The 25,104-nt window shown below is 40.4% G+C and overlaps 1 protein-coding gene across 2 annotated transcripts in view; it reads right to left on the bottom strand.

Annotated features, from left to right (window-relative positions):
* Positions 1–24,645, bottom strand: part of SERGEF (secretion regulating guanine nucleotide exchange factor) — a 136,199-nt gene extending 111,554 nt beyond the window's left edge. For both annotated transcript variants that reach the window (XM_032189011.1, XM_032189012.1), the window contains exons 1-8: positions 24,578–24,645; positions 23,778–23,916; positions 23,187–23,342; positions 22,760–22,854; positions 20,434–20,494; positions 19,144–19,257; positions 18,761–18,823; positions 16,068–16,226 (exon numbers count right to left, since the gene is read on the bottom strand). In XM_032189011.1, coding sequence (XP_032044902.1) covers positions 16,068–16,226; positions 18,761–18,823; positions 19,144–19,257; positions 20,434–20,494; positions 22,760–22,854; positions 23,187–23,342; positions 23,778–23,916; positions 24,578–24,601 — 811 coding nt within the window. In that variant the 5' untranslated portion in view covers positions 24,602–24,645. The remainder of the gene's footprint in view (positions 1–16,067; positions 16,227–18,760; positions 18,824–19,143; positions 19,258–20,433; positions 20,495–22,759; positions 22,855–23,186; positions 23,343–23,777; positions 23,917–24,577) is intronic.
* Positions 24,646–25,104: the final 459 nt, after the last annotated feature.

Genomic DNA, 25,104 nt, shown 5'->3' with positions numbered 1-25,104 from the left:
CTAGCACACAAACATCAGTCATAGTATTTTTAGAGCACTCAAAAATCCGGCTAAGTCAGCTGAAAGCATACAAATACACAAAAAATAAAATCCCAAGTACTAGGAAACACCTTACTGTTCATACTTGCATTAGTACAACTTCATGCTGTAGTAGCACAGAGTCATTCCTAGCACCCCAAAAAAAACACCACAGGCAACACAAATACACAAGCCTGACTGCCATTTTTCATGATGGACTTGTATCAGATTATTTTATGGATCCTCACAACTGGAATACTTTAAACAACAATGAAAAGCCACCAGTCTAGGTACCAAATAAAAGTGGATACACCCACCTGGCAGATCTGTACTTGCTAAGAAGCAAAGAAGGGGAAAAAGCCTTTCTATGCAACCATCAATCCTGTACTCAGAATTCACAACTGCTAATATATCTCCTGTACCCTAGTGCATCTTCACTCAAATCCACCGTTTGAAACAGTACCTGAAGGTAACCATGAAAAGCACAAGCCAGATGGTTGGGGGTTTTTATATCCCTGCTTGGTTTTTGTTCTGTTTCTTAGGAACTAAGTCCCAAAAGGTACTGTCCTTCAGAAGCACTCCTCTCACCGAGCTCACAAAAGGCACATTATGTATGTTCAAATAATAAGATTCATTAGTGAGCATTAAGCCTGAATAATTAATTACAGGAAAAAGGAAATGTCATTTAAAGGTTATGAAAACAAGTGTTTAACAGTGCTAAGATGCTGCTAAGGTTAACCAAGACCTGCAGATCAATGCACATAACATGCGCAGATCACGTACACGTTGGCAGCTGCTTCCTAAACCTGAGCTTATCAACAAAAACATTATGAATGCTTAGCTTTAAATGAAATTATTGGAAAATGCAATAGGCATCTTCCTTGCACACATGCTCAACGACCAAGAAAACTAAAAGAAAGCTGAGTAAATATACTTTGTGTTTGGCAGTGGTTTGTCATACAGATTAGCTCAGCTATTACATAATGACTGGTTTCAGCTTCCACATTTTTATTTTATGCAAAGTAGGTGCAAAGCAATTCTACCTCACGGAGATATTCAAGCTGTCTGGGACCACGTTATACCCACTTTGCATAACTGCAAAATTTCTGCAGTGCAAATTCTTAGCGTTTGCCTGCTTCACATCAATGCTTTCCACTACTAAGGGCTTTGAAGGGCTTTGAGTTGCCAAAATTTCAGTTAATCCTGTCATGACAGCTGTATCACATGATGAGATAACATTAAGCACTCAAAATAAAATTGTCCTTCTTTTGCCCAGAAAGATCAGCAGCCAGGGCAAATAAGCCACCATCTATTTCTAGTTAAACGTGATGAGGGCTGACAAGATTCATTTGTTTGCATTACATAATTCATCTACCAATTTTTTCCATATATTAATTGAGGTTTCTCTGGTCTACGTTTACCAATGCCCTGAGACTAAAAAGCCATTTTGCTCTTTGAGCCGCATACACTGCCTACTTTCAATTTGCTTTTTTTAACACAAGTTCCTCTGACGCCTGTATTGAATTCCAGCATTACGAATTCCAGCAACAATAATTCTCACCTCACTACCTGACACGCCACTGAGATTAGATTCCTGGAGCACCAGCATGCTCAGGTCCTTTTCTCTCAAGGCAGCTCACTGAATGGAAATTGGTTTTTAATTTATTCTTAGTAACCAGTGGAAAACCACCATACGAAACTTTTCACCTCCACGTGAAGCTCTATCTCCAGTTTATAGCAGCTTAAGTATGAACTAATTTTAATGAAACAGAAGCAACAAGCATCAATCTAGCTTAAGCTGAACTAAAAACCTACTCACCAAGGCAAAGTTTAAACAAAAGCTGCACAGCTTCCTCCCCCATGCATTTCCACAGCTGGGCTGCATAACAGGACTAGACAAGATACAGCCAGAGCAGGACCATCCATCGAAGTGGCCTTAACACTAAGACACTATTCAAACTAAGCTGCCCCAATGGATCCCCCATTTTGCCTCCCTAAAGAGCACTCACATCAAACATCTATCAATAGATCATTTTATACCATTCCAGATTTTCCCAACACATCCCAGGCTTATGTGGCAATGAAAAGCAGCAAGCAAGTCCCGTAACACACCCTAAGTCAACACAGCCTTCATTTGATCACTCAGAACACCAACCTGACAGGACTGCCTTCAGCTTCTCAGCTGGAAAGGGGTGCAGGGAGGAAGCCCCCAACCCAGACCCTCCAGCTGTGCTTGTTTCTAAGCTACAGAGCCTGAGAAAGAAGCGTCACCGGGGGTGGCTGCTGGAACCCATGGCACAAGGAAGGGGTCTAGCAGCTGCACTGAAAGCTGGGATGCAGGAAGGAGAAGACTCGAGTTACTGCTGTATCTGGCCCAGCCTGCCAGAACTACAACTGAACAGTGGTCTTGTGAGTTACTCGTCCCACATTTGGATCTTTCTCTAGTAAGACCTATGGACAAGAAACTTAGAAGCAGCCTGATGGAAATTAACAGGGCAGTGAATTCTCTCTTGCTTCCTTTCAGCCTCCAATAGCTGAATTTATAAAGACACTAATACAATGGGAATTAAACTACTTCTACAATTTGGGAGAAGTGGTTTAACACACACACACAAAAAAAAAGAAATAGTTTAACAAAATAGCAAGTGGTTCAGATAGTAGCAACAGGTCCAGCCACGAATACACAGAAGAAGCACAAAGACAAGGACACTTAGTCAAATTCTTCCTCTTCAAAAAGAAACGTAATATCAGCTTTGCACCCTGATTATACAGTAACTGTAAGCGGGGAGGTGGTTCAAAAACAATTAGCATTACAATTTTAACAGTTACCTTGCATCAAGGCAAAAAGAATAAAAATCCCCTAAAAATTGCTAAGAGCCAACAAGTTGCCCTGCTGAGCCCCCGCCCCAAACCACAACTCTTCTTGGCCATCAACTCTAGTGGTATAGGATACTGATAATATCCTTATTTACAGTTCCCCATACACAAGCAGCAGCAGATGTTATTTCCTAAGACAAAAGGAAGTCACCATTACTGAGAGTCCAGGTAGAACCCTTTCAGCAGACAAGAAACCCAGATATGACCCCAAATATAACCAGGAAGAGATTTCATTTTGTTTTCAAGTAGAAGTGGTAAGGAATACAGACATCCAAAGCCACTGGCACACAAGTCACTGCCCTTGCATGAGATCCAGTGAACTGTCTTCAAAGGGCAAGGGACCAGGGGGTTCCCTTTTACCTTTTGCATTCTTTCATGAGTTCCACTTAATCTACAGTTCACTGCTTCATACAGTGTACGTGTTCTTGGTGAGATCTCATTACAACTTTCTTCCCCCATAATCTTCCTCATGCTTGCTAATGTACCTGACCTTGTTTAGATGTTTGCTAAATCCATGGCTAGCCATGAACTGCTGCAATCCAACCACAGAAACCAAAGAAAACAAACTTCTCTCTCACACTAATGAGCTAAACAAAATCTATACCAAATTTGTGTTCACTTTTCTGAAAGCTTTTTAAGACCAAAGTTCCTTCAAGCTAGGACAGACGCTCACATAACTTAGGTCCACAACAATCACTACTTCCAACAGCAAAAGAGAGGATACGGCAAGACAAAACAGTAGGAGAGAAATTGAATACAACACAGCCCTTCTTCCCACACAACTGCTATGTTAAAAAAAGCCCTGGTGTGTTCTGTTGAACGATGACTGAGTCATTTTCCGAACTCCTCCAGTCATGGAGTACTTACCAAAATGCATCTGGCCAGAATTCAGCAAGCATGACAAAGTCATGGTTAAGAAAACTTGGCGAGAATAGCCTCATGAACTGTATCTTCTTCTACTGCAGGAAAGGCAGTAGAATACCATACACATAAGATGAGCAGAGAAGATCTGCAAAGCTTACCGTAGTTATTTTCTCCTGTTCGACAATTCTTGCTAAAAATAAGTCAGCATTTATCATGAAGTAAATTTAACAAAAATCTATCTCAATTCGAGTCTCAAAATTCAACTACCTGAATCTCCATTTGCCAACACAATATACTTTACAAGGGAAAATTTTAATAAATATAAGTTTCTGTGCCCTTAATGCCAATGACTAACATTTCTATTTCACAATATAGAACTTTAATCAAAATAAGCACAGGTTTAGCATCTGATGCTTCTCTTCTCCCATACAAGTGGCATAACGGGGGACTGCTCACACAACTATTTACTGCACTATCAGAAAATCACGAAGAACAAGGATGGGCAAAAGAAGGACAATTAATTACTAAAGAAACACCACAAGTTATTCAAAAGATGGTTAGCAAGTATCTGTGAAAAAACAGTGCATATGAGCAACTAAACACTTGATATCACCCTTTCAGAAACTACTTTTAGTTCACACTGAACCAAGTATGATCCCTGACACCCCTAACCCATAGAAAGAATTTCTTCAAGAGTTTTACTAAAGTCACATACAAGTTAAGGAGCAGCAGAAATAGAAGTTTAAAATCCCAAACCAGTATACAAACACACACACACTCTAGCTGTAAGTTTAAAAAATAAAGCCAAGGAGTTATGCCAGCCAATGAAGCCAAAGAAAGTAGCAATTCCTTCTAGCTATTTATAATCAGAACTCAAATCCATTGAAATGTGAAAATAAAATCCAGGAGGCTTTAATGTTCAGTGCACTAAAAATTCATTAACTCAGTAACAACAGCTTGATACTGCGAAGCAAGAAAAAAAAAAAGATCAACTGTATAAGCTAGACTCAACCTACAGGTTCTGTTTATTCAGTACTTGTTAAAGAACAGGAAAAAATATTTAAGAAACGTTTGTGTTGTAAGGCAGAACTAAACAAGAGGGACTGACACAGAGTAGGATGTAATAGAAAGCTCCTGTTGTGCTGCTGAGCCATAGCTGCTGGAGACAAAATCTGCTGTGCCTGAGGAATGCAAACACAGGAGAGCCAAGGTTTACTGAGATCTATTTTTTGCCAGCAAAGCTTCCCCAACATTTGCTGGCAATTTGGCAGTTAAAAGAACAAATCTTCTACAGTGGCCTTGGCAAGATCCAAGCCCTGCCATCCCTCCCCAAAGAGGAGTTTCTGTATGATTTGGCTGCTTAAGTCTCACATGCAGAAGTCTTCCACAAATTAACCATCTATAAATTTCAGTTCCTTGCTGCTTGATGAATGAATTCCCATTAAAACCCCAGGAACAGATAATAATGTGGTAAATTCCACAAATGGCTGAGGAATGGGGCTCTTCAGGTCACTAGCTTGGGCTTTTGGGGAGCCTTGGTTTGTTTTTTCTTCTCCAGAAAGGACTGGCTGAATGTGTGTACTCCAGGCCTCACAGAGCTCAAGATGTTGGGCTACAGAGATACAGACCAGTCCATGCTCCAGCAAGTAGGAAAAGTGATTCCAGGAAGAGGAAAACAGAGCTTCTGTATAAGTCATATTGAAGCTTGTCATTTTTGTTCAATTTTCCCAAGCACCTCTACAAGAGCCATGCCAAGTCATTTCCTTAACTGAGAAAAAACAGGGTTTGTTTGTTCCCACCAGCAAAGAGGAATCAAAACAGTTCTTCCTGCAGGCAAGGCAGACTCGATGATCAAACTGGAACAACAGGAACCAATCTTTTTGGGGCAGAATTCTGGGTTACCAAGAGAAATGGTTGAAGACCCCACAAGGAACCTGAACATCTGCCTTCATAGCTTTCAAAAGGGGAGGACTAACCTAAAGAGTCACTCTTTCTGATGAGGACATTTCCTCCTCAAAGAGGAAGAAAAAGCTATCACAGGGCTACCCAGACTGTAGTGCTTGAGAAAAAAATAATTGTGCATCAATTCATTAGCTTTACTGCATCCTCCTCAAAGTTTTTGCATTAATGGGGTGATTCATGGCTGTAAAGGAACTTTCTGCCAAAAAGAAGAATTCCGTTCATAGGAATTACTTTTTTTTTTTTTTTTTTAAATCAACTTTGCACTGATGTGTTCACAAAAAATAAATGGTGAATTGCCACGAATTTCCAGAATGCTATAATTTATAGCCACATATTTTGCAGAGCTTAAATACTTAGTTACATGTCTACAGAAAAAGATTAAACAAATCTGATTCAGAAGGTGAACCCAACACACAGAATTAATAGCATTAAACATCCTGTATTGACTGAAACACTGGTTCCATGCCTATAAATCTCACATGTATCCATACAATGCCAAGTGAGCATTCACTTTTACATACTTGCTCTCCCAGACACTTCAGTTTTCAGAGCATCCACAAGGTGCAGACCTGCCACAGACGTGATCCCAGCCCCTTCCAGAGCTAGCACCCTTCCTGTCTCCCAGCTGGCAGCCAGCCTTGAACTGGCCTCCCAAGTACCAGACTACACCAGTCCCGTCAACTCTTGCTTCAGCCTTATACAAGCTTTGCTTAAAAATAACTATCAACATTGAAACAGCAGTGATAGACTGATTTGTGATGGAGCAAGGAGCCAGCTTTGAAGACAATGCAGAAAATAAGGCAATTCCCATATGCACCTAGAATCCTTAATCCTGTTACTGCAGACTGTAAATTGCCCACATATCCCATACTAATTTTCTGCAAAGCTTTAATCTCTGAATTTTGGTCCCTAAGCTCGTGCTTGTGTGTTTCTCTCCCTTTCTATGGCTTAACCTAAATAATCAAATGCAGAACCTTCAGGGGAGGCCCTGAAGTTTTAAAATTTGCCAGCCAAAACCAGATGTATCCAAAGATTTGTGTGTATTACTTTTAATGTAACCAGAAGTTCCCTTATCAGTCAGGGCGTGAGAAAATATATATATATATTAAAACTTACCACATCACAGTGATGACAACTCAAAACTCATGCAATATACACACTAAAAACTTATTTCTTGATCTACTCATTCTTTCTCAAGCTTCACAGCTTTCAGTATCACACTCACTTTTGGGTATGTATTAAACAGATATACTTGTTCAGTTCTCAAGAGATTCAGTAATATCAGGAAGTATTTTACAGAAGGTGATAAAGAGCATCACTTGTAGTCACGGTTCTTCAAGATACCACCAGTTGATCTAGCAAACAGATGACTGCAAAGCAACATGCAATATTTTTATTAGGAATCATTTCAGAGTGACCACTATAGAATCATCTAGGTTGGAAAAAACTTTCAAGATCACCAAATCCAACTGTCAACTTGACCTAGAAGAATTCCAGGTCACAACAAGACCTAGCTATTGACAAGTCAAGTAACGAACACCACTGGGAGATGTCTCCATCAGACGTTCATTGTCACTGAAAATCCATCTTCTCTGTCTTCCATGACATGGAGGACGGTACTACCAGAGAGGAAACAGTATGTCTTTAGGAACAAAGACTTTTCTATAAATCAAAACTTTCCCACTTAAGTCCTACAAGAGCTTCTAAAGTGCCCTAGACCAAGTACATTATGTGGCACAAGGTCTTAATGCTGGCAACATTTTCCTGTTAAATCCCACTCATTATCTGAGCTCAGCCTCCACTCTGCCTTTTTTTATTCACTTGGCCGTTTTTCTTCTTTGTCTTCAGCTGGAGTCTCAGAATTGGAACAAACTACTCAGAGCAGAGAGTTTCCACCACCTCAAAGCATCCTAGAACAGCTTCCAGACCTGCCTGAACCCAAACCAGAAGAATAGTGGCTCACCCCTCCCAGTGCAACTGTAAACCAGGCAACTACAGCAGTTCTACTGGTGCTCTAATTCAGTCACTGAACCTGCAACACAGCATCTTAAAATTAAACACACCCTACCATCACCTGCATGTCTTCTGGAAGTTATGTTTCTGTGAAGCAAAAATTTCTGGGCTTCACACTGGTATCCAGGTATAATTCAACAACATGTTTTAGAGTAACTCCTATAACTGCCTCTGTGACAGCCACATCTGGCTCTAAAACCTACGCATCTTCAGCTGCCATTCCTTCTTGCTTTGACTTACAGTGCACAACAGTAACACCATCTTTTACAACCAGAAACAGTTACAGGAAGCCTGCAAAGAATCAGTTCCCATTGCTTCATAATGTTGAGCTACAGAAGAGAAGGTAGGAACAACAAGACACCATAGAACCGAGAACAGAGAAAAACAAGTGAAATTACCAGATTTCAGTTAGAGTCCATCAGGCAGATGGACAAAGTTTTCTTTACTGAACACTCATTTTGCAAGTTCTTGTTAAAGAGGCTTAGGTGCTAATATTAGCTAAATCAAAACCTGTGAATTAATTTCTAGCATTTTACCTGTTTTCCCAAAACCCAGCATCCCACCGCATCAAATGGAGCTACCTCTCACATTTAGAAGTGTAGGGGCTCCAGTTTCAGATGTGTGACTGTCATCTGACAGTCTAAATGGTTACTAAGCCGTTACTGGCACTAAACAGCTGTTCATACCCTTCCCTTTATTGCATCATCTACTGATGAAACAGTCAACACAGCATCAAATGGAATCATCCAATGCAGGCTGCGTTAACCCTTTCCATTTGTTTTTATGGGGATAACAGTGCCAAAATTATACAGGAGAGAACAGTACTTCACTACAAGGCAGGGCTTAATGGGTATTTTTGAAGAGCTAAGCATTAAAGGCATGCGTAGATCATAGGAAGCACCATTGTTGGTGAAGAGGGGAAGGGAGCAGGAGCAAGCTTATTAAGTCAGTCTTGTGAGATACAAGCAAAAGAGGATGATGCAGGTACACGGTATAAGCCACTTTCCAAAAATTGGACTTAAGAGCACTCTGTATACCTTTTCAATAAGGCTTTTTTTCCTTCTCCCTTCACTGACTCAGAAATCCTACTAATAGCTGTGGATCCCAACCACCAATGAAAAATTGTCATTTGCAAGAAAAAAAGCCAAGGAATACCCCACTCTATCAATAATAAAGATGCCATTGAATACACAGCTTCCTCTCTTTGAAAATAAGAGCAGAAGAATGAACTGCATATGAAAAGTGTCAGCTGCATCCTTTAGTGCACTAGAGGAACATGACTGTGAAAAGAGTGATCTCAGTTCCAGGACAGATCATCTCCCCAAGTACTTGAGTACCACAGTCATACACATAAGGAGATGAATTAAACTCTAGTGCCAAAGAGATTATTTAGTACCTTTCACATCCTCACAGAGAACTTTTCAAATGGAACATAAGAAAAAGTCAGGAGGTCCTGGATTACACTCTGAGGAAGCCATCTGATCTTTCTGAAGCCATTCTCTTGCATAGCTGGAAGAGGAATTGCACACTCTGTATTACCTTCATAGCAAAGCTGTAAATTGCTCCAAGCTTTCTGTGAGGTACAACACACAAGCAATACACACACACACCAAAAAAAATTTACAATAGCACTAGCACAGTGCGAAGACAGAATTTGACTTATTTTTCAAAATATCTTTCTAAATTAAGAATCATCATATCTGAAAAAAAAATATTTCTACGCTGCTATAGCCTCTCAACAAAAAGATACAGTTGTGTATTTGGCCAGGATGAATAAGGTTTGATATAAGGCAAAGCGTGTAAACAGGAAAAAAAAAAAAAAAGGTCACCTTGAAGATGAACACAAGATCCTTTTTGCATTCTCCCATATAGCAATTAATCACAAACCCTCCTATTAGCTGAAGCAAATGGGAAAAAAAATCCCAGTTGTTGCACCAAAACATAGCATCATAAGGAGGCTAGAAGATGGCAGAGCTTTCCTCGTGCCTCGTCTCTGCTCCCTACGTGCACTACACTACAAAAAAAACAAACTGACCTGTCACATCGTTCCCAGGGTAAAAAGATAGCTGACATTATCTCCCTTTGAATTATAAATACCCTTCTTCGCCAATCCTCAATTTTTATATATATTTGTTTTCAGACACACATACATCTACGAATATGCATGCACATGTGCGTTAAAATTTATACACAACACCCTTGTCTTGATAGAAAGTCAGCAGTTTGCCCCACCAGATTGTGCCCTACAGCATCCTACAGAGTTGGCAAAATTCACATAGCAAGAAACAGTCACCAATTCTGTTCTCCCATATAAACAAGGCAAAATTCAGCACATATTTACATGCAGTACATGAAATACACTTTGGCATCCGTTTTCTTCAAACCCAAAGTAAGCGCAACACCATACAAAGCAAGGATAGACATTAGTAAAAGCAATTATTCCTACAAGATTATCATTAAAAGCAGCATTTGCTGCTTTATCACTAACTACTAAAACTGAGGTCCATCCTTGACTAAAACCACTAAGAGATTTTAACAGGCAGAAGAAAAAAAGTATTATTTTTTTTAGTAGGTATAGTAGCAATATTCAATATTATGTTTTTGCCTTTTTTTAAAAAACAAAACAAAAAAAACAGATTCCAGAACAACAGCACCCAATAAACCCAGACAACTTCAGCAAGATCTCTGAACTATTGACTATTCTAAATGTCATTTCCCAGCCACAGTCCCTTTTGGCAGATCACTCCATAGTAGCTAAAAAGAGTCCCCATAATACAGATGACTTATTGGTATCACAGATCACCCACAACAAAATCAGGATTTGCATTCCTAGGAAGGGAACTGCTGAAAATTTCCAGGCTAGGAAAGCATGCTTTCCAGTATGAGGGCTGCAGAGCCTTGATTCAAAAGAAAACAGGAAAGGACCTCTAGTGGGCTGAAATTGAACTGCCTGGGAGCCAGAGCACCCTTACGCTTGGCCTCGCTGCAGGTACACCGCAGCTACTGCGTCACTTGGCAGGAAGGCCTGAGTGTCACTTAGTGACTGGCACCAGAGAAACACCAAACAAGTGCAATTACAGCAGGAAGCCTCCTTCTTGGGTCTAATTAGAAATATGCCTTGTCTGCTCTCAGTCTTTGGAGGGATGCGCTTCCATTTGCATCAGAAAAACAGGAGAGAGGTTCTGTTTTATCATGTAGGTCCCTAGCACGTCAGACCACGTCAAAGTGGTTTTATGTGGACTAAATTTTGGTCTGTTCTCCCATGTGCCTGGTGACAGGATGAGGGGGAATGGGCTTAAGTTGCGCCAGGGGAGTTTTAGGCTGGATGTTAGGAAGAACTTCACCAAAAGGGTTGTTAGACATTGGAACGCGCTGCCCAGGGAAGTGGTGGAGTCACCATCCCTGGAGGTCTTTAAAAGATGTTTAGATGTTGAACTTAGGGATATGGTTTAGTGGGGACTGTTAGTGTTAGGTCAGAGGTTGGACTCGATGATCTTGAGGTCTCTTCCAACCTAGAAATTCTGTGAAATACGTGATGTCAAGTGAGGTTCAAGCAAGCACAGACTCACATGCATTTTCTGAATAAGGATTCAGAATATTACTCAGCCTATGTCAAGGCATCTGGTTGTGTTTTGTTCTTCAAGACTTGTTAGCTGCAGGCAGTTTTCCGCAGGCAGCAAATGTATCACTAATTACATCCTTAAGGTAACTCCTTCTGGGTGAAAGAGCTTGGAATTCTCTATGTGAGCTCAAACATCACAATTTTGTGTGTTGTCATATGAAAAATAGACTAATGAATGTATTCAGAATACTTAGGTAATAAAGCAGGCCAGATTAAGAAGGCTTATAAATATGTTATCTGAGTCAAAAAAAATATCTTGTTTTGAAACAAGTTGATGATTCAAGTTGTTATAAATTTTCTCTTGCTAAATTTAGGTTTGCCTTCAACTCAGATCAGTTCCATCTTTTCCCAAAGTAGCCCAATTTACATCTTCAGCGTTACAGGCACAACTTAGCTCTCTTTTAAATAATCTAAGCAATATCTTCTCCTTCAGCAGCTACACTCAAAGGTTTTGAATCAATTGGAGAATGACCACAAATTAAAGATGACATTGTTAAGCAGACATGCAAAGAACTGTGTCTTCTGCAAAATAGCATTCCCTGTTTTGCAGCAGTGCTCCTTGTACCATTAAGCAATGTGCTGGAAAGAATGCAAACCATTTTACAGAGCGGGCACCTGAAAAGAAAGGTACTTAGAGCATGAGGCCAGAAGAATGCATCTGGTCTGCCCTTCATATAAAAAGCAACAACTGTACTGCCCTGCCATAATGGAAATGCGTGCCTTCAAGGTTAGTTGATAGAAGTATTCATGTAGAAAATAATGAATAAACCAAAGACACCAGAAAGTTCACATGTTATCATCAAGAACCTGAGCAAGAAGCAGAGTCTTTTAGCCTTCATTTTTTTGGACCAACCATTATTAACTAGGAACATCACTAGCAGCAGAATAATTCAACTTACTTTGAAGGAGTACTAGAGGTGCTGTAAAGGTCTAATTGTGCATCCCCTCTGCAAGAATCAGTAAAAAGTAGCAGCTGTCTTTAAAATAACCGATAAAATCCTTCAAGTAAGATTGTGTACAACAGAAATAGTCCAAGAGAGACCTCTATGATTAAGAAGAATAAAGAACTGGATCTGAAGAGAAACGGCTAAGGGTGAGGATGAACAAGACAACACACTATGAAAATACTCCTTAACTTTATTCAGTCGAGCAATTCCTATCTCAGGAATTAAGTTTTTGAAACTTACCTGCTTTTATGATAGAAATAACAGCAAATGAAGAGAGAGTTGACCAAACTCTCGAGAGAAATGACTGGAAATGGGACATCCAGCACAGCTGCTGAACGAGGCAGAATGTAACATATGAAAAGAGATATAGGCATTAAAGTGATTTCAGGTGCAGTTAAAGTCACTTGTAAAGACCTGGTGGGAAAAAAATGAAAAAAAAAATGTTTTGTATTTAGTTTTGGGTTACAATGAAAAATTTTGCCAATAGCATGAAGGAAAATCAAAGCAAGTCTTTTAAAACAGGCTGGTTTACGTAAGAGGGAAAGCTTAACATGAACAAAGAAAATATATTTATGCTGTATTCCTGCTTTTCTGAAGGAGTTGGTAATCTATTTGGACTCACTTTAAAAGCGTCAAACCACAGCACCCAAGAAACTGCCTGCTATTGCTCCAGATGGTTGCTTTTAACATGACTGAACCACTCACTTTTCCATTAATTCCACACCAAAGATGCTCACCTGGCAGATGAAGATCAAAATACTATTTTGAAATGGCAGAATTTGTGAGCATCCAGGTTTTACAAACCCAGTTTCTTCCTGTATCTTTCCAAAAAGAGTTCTAATTTACTGTCAAGCTAGCTGTAATTATGAATGCTCTATTACTATTACTCTGACCAAGATGAATGTTCTGGAAACAAAATCCATATAGAAGTAGAAATATTTGTCATGGTTTCTTGAAATGCCATTATCTTCAGCGAATAGCACAACAATAGACTTCAGATAGTAGCAACACTTTGGTTGCTCTATGTTTCTACTGTTCACAGTGAATGGAAACATTCTACGGTATCCGCTCTTTTCATTTTCTCATCCAACAACCACTCCTCCTCTTCCTTTCCAGCGAGGAGAGTGCTGAAAAATTGTGGGTTTGTTGGTGGGTTTTTTATTTGTTTATTTATTTTTCTTCCTGATAGGGCTTTGTAATCAAAAAAGTTTGGTAGCTTTTGGCTTATTCATCTTCAGCACCAGGAACTGCAGCAGCATTTCCTCCTTTGCTAGGATAAAGTAAAATTAATGGGGGAAGAATTACATACAGGGAAAAGTTTTCATGTGGGCTGCATTTAGGCGGATAACTGCAATAAGTGATTTTTCAGAAAGTTAAGTGCTTAGCTCACAATATGCCTAGCAGTTCAGCAAAATCCCATGAGATTGATTGATTCTCAAAAGCTGCCAAAGGCCACTCAAAATCCTACTCCAAATGATTTAGGTTCAAGTCCATTGACTTTTGAAGATATTTGGAATTCTAAATACAGCAATTACTTATACCACTGCATCACTTTGCCAGTTCTTGTACAGCTGTAAAGTTAGCCTATTTTTACTTAAATTCCCTTTGAAGATTAACAAAAAAGTATCCCTGCTAGTCAGTCAACATACTCTCCTCCTCCTCCGGCTCCTTAAAATCACCTACTAAAATATTTACTTAATTTCTGTAATAAGTAAGCAAATATTATAAAGTTTCTAAAACTTTGGAGAAGTCTTAATGGAGAGTTTACTTAACGTCACTAAGGAATAGCAAAGCTAGGCAAGCCATATTGACAAGACCGTGTTTTTAAAAAGTAGGCTATCCTGTTTTTGTTTTTTACCATTTCTGTTACAGTGAGAGTGACACTAAGCACTTTTTTCAAGAACCACATACTTTGAGATTCCTTTACTCCACCTGAAAAGTTTCCAAGCGCTACATAGTATTGACTCCAGCTCTGAAGTTCTCAGTATAACATCCTCAAAAAATCAGAGTTCAAACACAGCTCTTCAATAGCTAAGAGGGCATCCAGAGTAATGTATTTTTTTACATGACATTTCTCTCACGTATTTGGATATCATACAACGAATGCCATGAAACACAATGCTTAACCCATTTGTTTTTCCAGTCATGCATCCCGTTGAGTGGATACTGTAATTAAAGCAGACACTTTTCTCACAGAGCAAGGACATCAGTGGGTGGCTGTTTTAGTATTTACAGCACCAGTTGCATACAATACTTAAACACATGGTGACCGCTGAGCATGTAAGAACTCCATTTTAATAAAAACTATCCATGCTGAGTCTAAGCTCTCCTTGAACCAGTATCCATAATTACAGAACCCAGTAACTAATGACAACGCATCTGTGGCCCTTCTGCGGTTTTCTTTCCTGTCCGGTTGTCTCCTGACAGGCCAACAGGCTCTGAAGAGAACCTCCAACAAGGTTCTAAGAAAAACGTTTCAGTCAGCTCTTTATTTCCTCACCTGGCAGTCTGTACAAGGCAAAAGCAGAAATGGATGCATGCTACCCTTCTGCTAACAGAACTTTGGCTGTTCTTTGTCTTTGATAAAATAATTTCATCCTCTTGTTAGTCTTAATTACCATATCACACAGTGTAGAACAGCTAATTGCACACACTGTCCACACGAAGACAACAAATACCTTTCAGATGCCTTATCTATCTACTTTCCTCTCCTGCCTTTGCATTTCATAACAGAGCAGCACTACAAATGCATTCAACTGACCTTCATCAGATCAACCATCATTTTACACATCAACGTCATTACTGCAAAACCTTCCTCTCATCTTCTCCTAATCTGACAGCCTTCTGCACGTGGTCATCTTTTATGCTGCCTGCACTGGAAAGGTCCCCAGGAAGGTACAGCTGTACAGATTGAACAAAACGTTTCATTTCATCTCCAGGGGATTCTCTTCAAACTAATGAGGCCTCTTTTCACTTTTCTAAACATTTTCTGGGCTTGACCACCAAAGCAAGACACTCAAACCAGGTTAGTTTATTTGACTCTTTTCTGAGCACATTATTTTATCTGTCCTTAACCACTTCACTAAAGAGCAGCACTAGAAGCCAAGCTCAGCCTTGAAATACAGGAAGATCAGCACAGCTGTGCAAAGCCATATCATTTATTTCATCTAATGCAACGGGTCTTCTCAAAGTGGATGGCAGAAGCAGAGACAGACAGGCTCTGCCTGGTTTTTTAGATCCTCAGCTAAGACTCAAGTAACCTGGGAACAGTTCATACCTGTAACCCCCTATGCCTTTCAGAGAGACACTTGCTCGGGATTATCTTCCCCCACTCCCTAATTCTCATGCCGACACCTTCCTGCCACAGTCACATACCTTGGAAGCTGCAGCCACATTTTCCTACTTCTCTCTTTTCTGAAGCAAGTTTTCCACCAAACTCTCTTCTCCCCCAGGATGCCATAACTCACCCAGCAGCATGATCTTTAGGAGCTTACCTAGATTCTGGAAAAACAGTAACCTGATGATGCAGAGAGGCTGCATCCCTCTAGCATGCACGTGCAGGTGCTTCTGCATTTTTGAATTTAGTAGACCCTCTTCATAAATAAGCAGAATACCTCAGGGACAGAAGCCAAAGGATGTCTGTGACCACCACTGCCCAGGTGAAAATGTAGAACTAAACAGTCAGATTAATAAGATCACAGTTTGCAAGTAATTAGAAATTTACTGTTCTAGCGCCACACCTGGCTGCTTTTTACATGTCCTACCTGTTTGTGCCACCAAGTGGGTCCAACCACTCCAAACTGCTCCAATCTTTTCATGTGAGAAAAACTGAGTCTCTATCTTCTTGGGCTCAACAAGGAAAATCTCTTCACTCACTAGCTGCCCATGTTTGTTGCTACCCCAGACGTAGAGGTGTCCTTCATCTACAACAGACAAAGAAGTAAAACGTGTTGAAAGTGACATACATAGACAACACCACATACGTGCTCTGCCTCAATGATTTTGAGGAAAGGACAATGTCTTAACCACTTACACACAATTAGTAATTAGAATATCAGTAATTGTAGATCACAGCAAATAATGTAACTACCTTCCAGTACCTGGAAAGCTCTGACAGTCTCTTTAGAGGAGCTGCAGGCTCCCAGCTCTTCTTGTAGCTCTCCTGCTCCCTTCAGCTTCAGCAAATTCACTAACTCCCCCAAAGCAGGGACGGTCTAATGCTCCTTGCCCCACCTTGCTCAGTCATTTCCTAAGGGAACATGGCACGGCTAAGAAAATATAATCAAAGCAGATACTACCCATCAAAGCAAAATCAAAATATCATGACTCAAGGCACTGCTACATAACTCCTGAGACTTCTGTAAGCAATCACTTTTCTTCCCCATCCTCTTTGCAGAAGCATTTGTGCAAGTACCACTCCAGGATTCCACCCACAGGGATAATTATATTTACAGAAACATCCACACTGCTTTGTGTGGTTCCCCAATCTAAGTTGGAGTAGCTCACAGCCTAACAACCAAATGACAGGAACAAGAGAATTGTTCGGATGAGTCCTTCTGCAGATATCACATATCATTAGTTCAATCTTTTCAGCACAAGATCATTCAGCCCAGGTTCTAGACCTCTGTGTTATAAAACAAACCATAAGCAGCACATAACTGAGCTGTATCAGACCTCCTGAAGGTAGGCCCTTGTCCCCCTGCATGAGCAGAAGAGATACCTTACACACCTAGGGACAGGCCCAGAAAGACCACAAACCATAACTGGCAGCATAAAGTTGTTCAGTGCACAAACCCACAACACTCAAGGCTTCTAGAAGTCTCTCACTAACATTAATAAATTCCCTTTCAAGGTGAAACAAACACACCTTTTAGAAAGAAAAAGGACATGACAGAAGCAGCTTGTTTCAACAAAGAAAAACACTATGGCCATCCACAAGGCATTTTCCACAACTAAAATACACTGTCTCGTTGCCTGTTCCTCTGCAGAAGGTGCATTTAATTGATCCTAAGAGGCGTCACATGCTCAAACCTCATCTCATTTCTTGAGTAGCATTTTAAGTTTTGTTAAAACCTAAGACTTGGCAACAACTTTTATTTTATTTTTTTTAATGAACTGCCATTCATGTTTATAACAACCCACTTCAACAGTTACATCAAAAACCTCCTGATTACTGGTGTTTAGTATCCCACCAGCAGGCGGCTCACAAAACAGAGCCAAAGAAAATTACGTCATTGAGCATGAAATTCCTAGAAAAAAAAATCCCCAGAGTGATGCTCACTTGTTAAATACTACACTCCACACTAACTTAAAAAGAACAGGCATCTTTAGAAGCTAATGCAGGATGAAGGGCAGCATAGCACCACATTATTAAAAGTTCTGGCACCTACTTTGTTATATTTGGTACCCCTGTTGCCAAATAGACTGCTCTCAAATAAAAAGCAAAAGCATGAAAGAATGATCTGTTCGCTCTCTAAACGTACAGAGTGTGCTAATTAGCTAAAGCAGATTCTATTTGTCCTGACAGTTCTTCACTAATTGCACACAGACTTCGAATCTCAGAATTCAGTGTAATTGACATCTAACATCTCCCCATACAACTAAATCTCTCTGCATAAGCAAATACTCCAGTACTTCATTTAATGACGGCAGAGGTACCAGATGGCTGCATATTTGCTAAGAACTTCTCCTTATGAAGTTTGGTATAGAGTTGTCTTCAATGTATTTTCCACACTTCAGAATTGCAAGATTACAGATGAAAAGATATCCGTTCCTCCTTCTCCCAGTATGCCAGAAAAAGAATCTTTATTAGACTTTCACTACCAGATATTTAACATCCAGCACAGAAGCACTGCCTAGAGATCAAAGAACAAATGGCACAAGTTATGCAAGTGCCTACGTGATCAAAGCAATTTCCTGCAGCTTTTAATAAGCCTCGTGCTCTTACACTGCCTCAACACAGACAAACACACTGCCATAGTAGAACTGCCTCAGATCTCACATTCCCACACAGCACAGCCATCATTTCAGGTGGCAGAAGCAGGATAGCCACAGCAGCCTTTCCTGCCACCTAACATGCCCTTTCACACAAAGGGTTGCACTCAGGCCAGCACCCACCCACCCAGAGTTACCTGATGCAATGTCACACTGCAGCTGCAGAAGTTTCCCAAATCCTTTCAGAGTTTCTTACCACTCAAAGCCCAGACCCTTACTTATTTATAAGGGCTAAGATTTACCTGACCCTATGAAGGCAACGCACAAATCTCAGAACTCAACAAATGAATCCAGGTCTTAAAAACCATAGAGTTCTCACAATCCAAAACCACTACAAAACAGCTAACCAGCACTACGCTAGATCAAATTTCACCAGCCCAGCCAAAATTGACAGAACTATGCAGAGCACAAAACCCTTTTATAAGTTGAGATGAAGACTTGCACTTCTGTATCTAAGTCCTACCTGTAAGTGACACGGAATGATAGGAGCTTGCAGTAACTCTCTTCACTTTTACATCTTCCAGGCCTAGAGAAAAATCAGTCTTATAAAATTGGTCGAGCAGATATCACTTCATGCATAGATATAAAATACAGAGCTGTAGCAAGTATAATTAATACCATGATAATGAATTTTATAACAAAAGCTTCTGCTTTTCGGTCACAGATACTGCAAGACTCAGTATCATTTTTCCCCATAGATTATGAACTCATATGCCTACTCTGTTTTAGATAGTCAACTACATGCTTATAATACCAAGTGGCTTTATAACAAAAGGATGCTACATATTATTCAAAACTGTAAAGGTGTAAGAGCAGAAATACAAAGAAATTACATTCCTGGATTACCTGTCACTTCACAGGGTTCCTTTGCAGACAGGAAGAGGGGGAGCGTTTTTCCTTGGTTGGCACGCTTTGCCCGAGATGCCATGCCAGTGCCCCACTGTAACGCCAAGCCACTCTCTTCCCAGAGTAAACACAGAAAAGATTAAGACACAATAACCACTAACAAAATAACTTAACTCATTAATTAAAAGGTACATCCACTCCATTTTCACTAGTTGGAATTATACTTTAAAAGCCTGTTGTGCCAAAATCAGATGGCACCAGAGTTATCCATATGTTTAGGATATAACCAAGCTACAAACAGTTCTAGCGTCATTGTACAGCTAACAAAAAAAAGCTAATTAGATACTAAGCTGAGGCCTATATTAGGAAGTTATCAAGGACTTGGTAACAGGATTCCCTTATCTTTGTGCTAATGCAGTTGTGCATCCAGCACAGAGAAGGAGTAAAGGAGTAAAACTACTAGTCTTCTGCTCAAGAACTGCCAAAGACTTGACCTAGCCCTAAATCAAAATGTCTTCTAAATGCAGAGCTCAGGACAGCTTAATTCCCAAATATTCATACAAGCACCAGGAATGTCACTCTTCTTCCAGGTGTCTCCTCCACACCTTCAGTCAGACTCCACTATCTGGAATCCATACTGAAGTTCATGTAAAACTAAACTGAAATAAAAGAGTGTGTGCAGTTTGTTGTTGCAATGCAATCATGCCAATTGCAAGTTTTTGAGTTCTTATTATTCCATGAACAAACTCAAAGTCTCTAAGAAGAGCAAAAGAAATATTTAAAAATTACAGCCCTCCAAAGCATACACACAGGAGACAACAGAAGAAAGTCAGAGGAGCAGATTTTCAAAGGTGCATGAGTGAACTCTGAGTAGGTTTCTTCTCTCCCCTCAGTAAAAGAGCAGATTCATTTTTTTTTTTCCAGGTGTCTATTTCAATTACATCATTCAAACAGCCATATTTCAGGTGCAGTATCATTTTGAAACATTTTATATAAAATTAATTCTTTTGCACATTATAATTTAAAGAATTCAATATACTATGATATTTTGATTGACCAGAAATATTTTTTCCAGGAAAAGTCTCCTTTTATACTTTTCTTCAGAACAGGAGAAAAGAATCGCATGAGTTTTCCACCCATCACAAAAACACCTTGTTCCCAAACTTTCAGTTCTTGGAGAACAACTTTTCACCAGAGATTTCCAGGAAGATGCTTCTAGCACATTTACTGTCCACACATTACAGCTTTCTTTGTTTGTTACTGAAGTGACAATACAATGATAACATTTACCTGTAGCAGCAAGGGCATGTCTCAGTCCTGCAGCAATATCCACCACTTTCTCTTTGAGGGACTGCTCAAATATAAAAAAAATAAAATAAAATAGCAGTTTTCATACTTTTTGCTTATAGAAACAAAATACGACATACACATCAGTGGAACACTATGAAACTAGTTCTCACAACTCCAGCCTGCATGTCACAACGTACACCAATGTTTTGTACTACAAACGAAGTGCATTCTGGCCAACAAAAATTAGTAGAAACATCTTTATATATATATATATATACACATATTTTTATATATATATATATATATATATATCTCAAAGCAAATGATTGTGCTGCATTGCAGCAATAAATGAAAAGGCACAGTCAAAATCCGCATATTAAAAAAAAAAAAAAAAAAGGAATCCTGGCAATACAAATACATTTGTTTCTTAATTTTAACTTCACATTCCTCAACAATTACACTAAAACCTCCACAGCAAATACTGGTGACCTGCAATAAGTTCCAAAGTCCTGTGATCCAAACAATACAGCAGATGGGCAACCTTCAGCATAGGTGGTGCTAATATCTTACAACAGAAGACTATACCACAGCACGTGTACATTAAACAAGTAAGTTATGTCTGCACAAAGCAAGTCAATTCTGATATTTCCCCAGTTCTGATTACCCTGCAAAATTATTTTTCTTCTTGTAGACAATACACTACATGAAACAGATGGCATCAAGTCCAAGAATTGAACAGGACACAAAACAAAAGAGAAAATGGTCTGGAGTAATGAATGGCTCCTGTGGTCAGGGAGGAGACAGATTCGAATTAGCACCGTCCACACCATCACTTTCGAGGCATCGTACTGGAATGATGCTCCCAGGAAAAGTCAAGGATGTAGAGCATCAGGTGAGGTAACCCCTAGTCACTAGCAAACTACCAGTTGTCCTCCCTTCCTGCGTTAATCCCAGATCATCACAAAACTCAGAAACACAACAGAGTTTGGCATGAACCATGAGGCTGTTTCTTGTCTGAGCGTCCTTCATGCGCCGAGGTTATCACTTGCGTTACACGAGAGTTCATTTGGATGGAAAAGAGTTTCATTAGTGTTTCTCAAATAAGGAGCTACAGTGCAAATTAGGGATTAATTAGAACTCCTGTGAGAAATTTATTTACCCTGTTAGGCTTGCAGTCAATATCAAAAAGCCTTTCTGATATTACAGGAGTCTCAGTACCTATTACTTAAAAACACGTTGAAGCAAACAGTTTCAGGCTACATTGCGAGCTCCCTACTCACACTCAGCAGTACCACTCCTACAGTTAACACCATAAACTTCCACGAGTTACAGGAACAACATGAGCTACGCTGCCAGAATCCAGCCTTTAGCACTTACAGGAGGTACTGGACAGCAGAGAAGTTGTTAAGTAGCTTTCCATCCTATTTCCTTGGAAGCTGATACTGTTTGATAAACACGAATTGAAACAATGTAGTTTTTGGTTCCTTTATATGCAGAAGCATAAATAATCTTAGTCTCAAAGTATCTAACTAAAGTATATAGTCTCAGTTTGATTTTCCTGCAGCTACATACTTTCCCATACTGATACTATTTTGGGAATCACCAAGCTTGATTTCATCTAAAGGTTTTTAAGACCAGGAAATAATACTACAGCTCTCACTGTGGGAAATAAATTTGTAGTCATAAATGCACCTGAAGAATAGCACATACTTAAAAAAAAAAAAAAAAACAACAGAACTGCACAAGAAGCAGAAGAGCAATGTACCAGAAGAATTGACATCACTAATCTTGTTGAACTCTATCACACAGTTTATTTTTTCAGGGTGGATTACTGCTAGGCTATTTTGTTTTACAAGGCATCATTCAAATAGTTAAGCACAAGCCTTGAACAAGGCATGCAACGGTATGAGTAAACTCCAGGTAGCAAAACATATCTGGTCTCTTACAAACTTGAGGAAAAACTTCAGCTGAAGTCAAGTCAGATGGTTTCATTAGCTTTAATGTCACTTCACGTCACCTGAGCATCAGACTCGCTCTGCAGATGTCATCCAAACGTATTAATGAATTGTTCTAATCACAAGTGAAACAGACAGCTTTCCATAACAAGTGGGTAACTTCTTCAAACAAGGAAATCAGCCTTAGCTTCTCATTTCTGAATCAATGACTATCTTTGGTCCTTTACTTTGTAAATTCATTTCGTCAGATAGACTCCTTCAAAAACAGTTGAAGGGCCGGGCTTAAAGCTGACTGAGGTCGCCACGCCTTCAGTTGCTGTAAGCAACATAACACTCAGAGCAATAAAGCACAATTCCTTTTAAATCTTTACCTCAATCTTTTGTGGAGTCAAGCACGGACCTGAAATCTGAGGAATTCCTAATTGTCCAAAAGCATTAGACCCACATGACAGAACTACGCCGGTTCCTGTAAAATAAAGTGTTAGAGTCTGATCAGCCTATAAGTGAGCAAAAACAAAGCACCGTAACATTCCATCAGGCAAAAGTATCACAGTGAAACAACTCAAAAAAGACTTAGCGTCTCCTATTCCAAAGCCGCTGAGGACACAGGCTTCTTATTTTACACATCATGGTTAGTAAAGTAGATAACAAGGTGATACAAGAACCAGGGACTAACTTAGTTTGCAGGTAGCTTAGAAGTTGTGAGTGCCATGCACTGCACAAGCAATAGCAATGTGGAACTTTTGGTGTGTTCTCTACATCACTATTTCCCCCCAGCTCCTAGAGAGGCAGACTTACCTACTAATATGATTGTAAAATCCCAGCCACAGGCAACTTCTTTTACATGAAAGCCAGACAGGGCAGTGCACAAAGTGAAACGCAGTACATCTTCTGTGTGATTCAGTCCCAGCTGCCCTTCTTTGTTATGGCCACACACAAAGAGTTCTCCAGCACCTGGAATAACAAATAAAATCATGTCCACGTGACAGACTAAAAAGCGAAGTCTATATGCCATGAGATCCTGTGACAGGCAAGGACAACTGACTCTATCATTTTAGGCACTGCAGTCACACAAAAAGTCACACGCCTTCTCCCTCTCATCCTCAGTACAGGAAAATTGACAGCCTTGTATGAAAAGCTGTTGTATGAAATAGGTAAAGGAACAGTCCTCACAAATCCATTAAATAACCACGGAAGATAAACAAAACAGAGAAAATTCCCCAGGATATTGACAAGCATCAGAGGAACTGGTTTTGCAACTAAAAATTTGCAACTAAGCTCAGAAACAAAAGCCAAAGATAGGTGGCAGCACCAAATCAACAGGGAAGCACGTCTTTCTTGTCTTTCTTTCAGGCTGTCGTACGCTCCTTGCGAGTGCGATGTGTTTACCAGTGATAACTGCAGAATGTCCCCCTCCTCCAGTAATGCTCTTAATGTCTTCACATTTGCAGGAAACATCTTTCAGTGACTGAGGTATCAGCACATCCTCTTTATGACCAACACCAAGTTGTCCATAGCTGTTTGCACCCTTCAAATACACACACAAAGAAAAAAAAAGTTAAAAGAAAAAAAAAATTAACAAAAAGAAATGCGCTCAGCTCTGCTCCTATGAACAAACAAGGTCATCAGGAACATGTCACACGTTAACCTGCAGTATTTGCTCCTGAAAATCCCCCAAAAGGAGATCTTCAGCCCTGCAGCTGTTGCATAAGGCCCCCAAAATTACAGACCACGAATATCTTAGATCTGCTGCTATGAATGCTGCCACTGCAACCCCACTGTTGCAAGAAATATGCTGGAATAAATCACAGTGAGACTAAACGTAAGCTAATAGAAAAACAGAAAGCCTCGTAATCAGAAAGGATTACCACCTGTTTAGCTTTCATCCTAATGGTTCCTACTCATCACCAAGACGTAATTCATGCCAATAATTTCCAGCAGTACGTCCCCAAAATAAGATGAGAAAGACACGCTACCTTATTCTGGAACCCGAGCAAGGAAAGCAGAACAAACTCTTAACTCACAGCGGGCAAAATGGAAGCAGAGCACGTGTTGATAAAAACAAACCAGAAGCCACTAAACCAATTCAGGTGCCCAGTCCCAAAAGGCCACCTTCGGCACCCCCATCTCGTACCCACAGATGCGCTGCCCGGCTCCCCCCGGCCGCACCGCCCCCGGCACCCACCTACCCAGGCGAGCAGCACCGCGGCCATGGGGCCGGCAGCCCCGTGTCCTTCCCTTCCTTTCCTTTCCTTTCCTTTCCTTTCCTTTGCTTTCCCTTCCCTTCCCCGTCCCGTCCCTTCCCGCCCCACGGCCGCCGAGGAGGAAGAGGCGGAGCGGGGGCCGGCTCCGGCGGGGCCCCGCCTCAGCCCGAGCAGCCCCGGAGCCGTTTCAGCCGTTAGCGGCCGTTGGGTAACGGTCCCCGGGTACCGACCGTTGGGTAACGGTCGCGCCTCACGCGCGCCGCGTCAGGGGGCGACCCCCTCGCCGCCCCCCGCCCCAGTCACCCCTCACAAAAAGAGGAAAAATTCCCCGGGGAATGAACGCACGGGGGCAGAAGAGCCGAATCAGAGCTTAAACACAAAAAATCTTAAAATAAAGGCGTCGCTCTCTATTGACAGTTAAAGTTTCCACAGTCACAGAATCACAGAATCCTCTAGGTTGGAAGAGAGCTCCAAGATCGCCCAGTCCAACCCCTGACCTAGCACTAACCAGC

Source organism: Aythya fuligula, chromosome 5 (genome assembly GCF_009819795.1).
Source record: "Aythya fuligula isolate bAytFul2 chromosome 5, bAytFul2.pri, whole genome shotgun sequence".
NCBI classification, from domain to species: domain Eukaryota; kingdom Metazoa; phylum Chordata; class Aves; order Anseriformes; family Anatidae; genus Aythya; species Aythya fuligula.
Note: the sequence above shows the minus strand (reverse complement) of the source record. Positions and strands in the feature narration are given on the sequence as shown.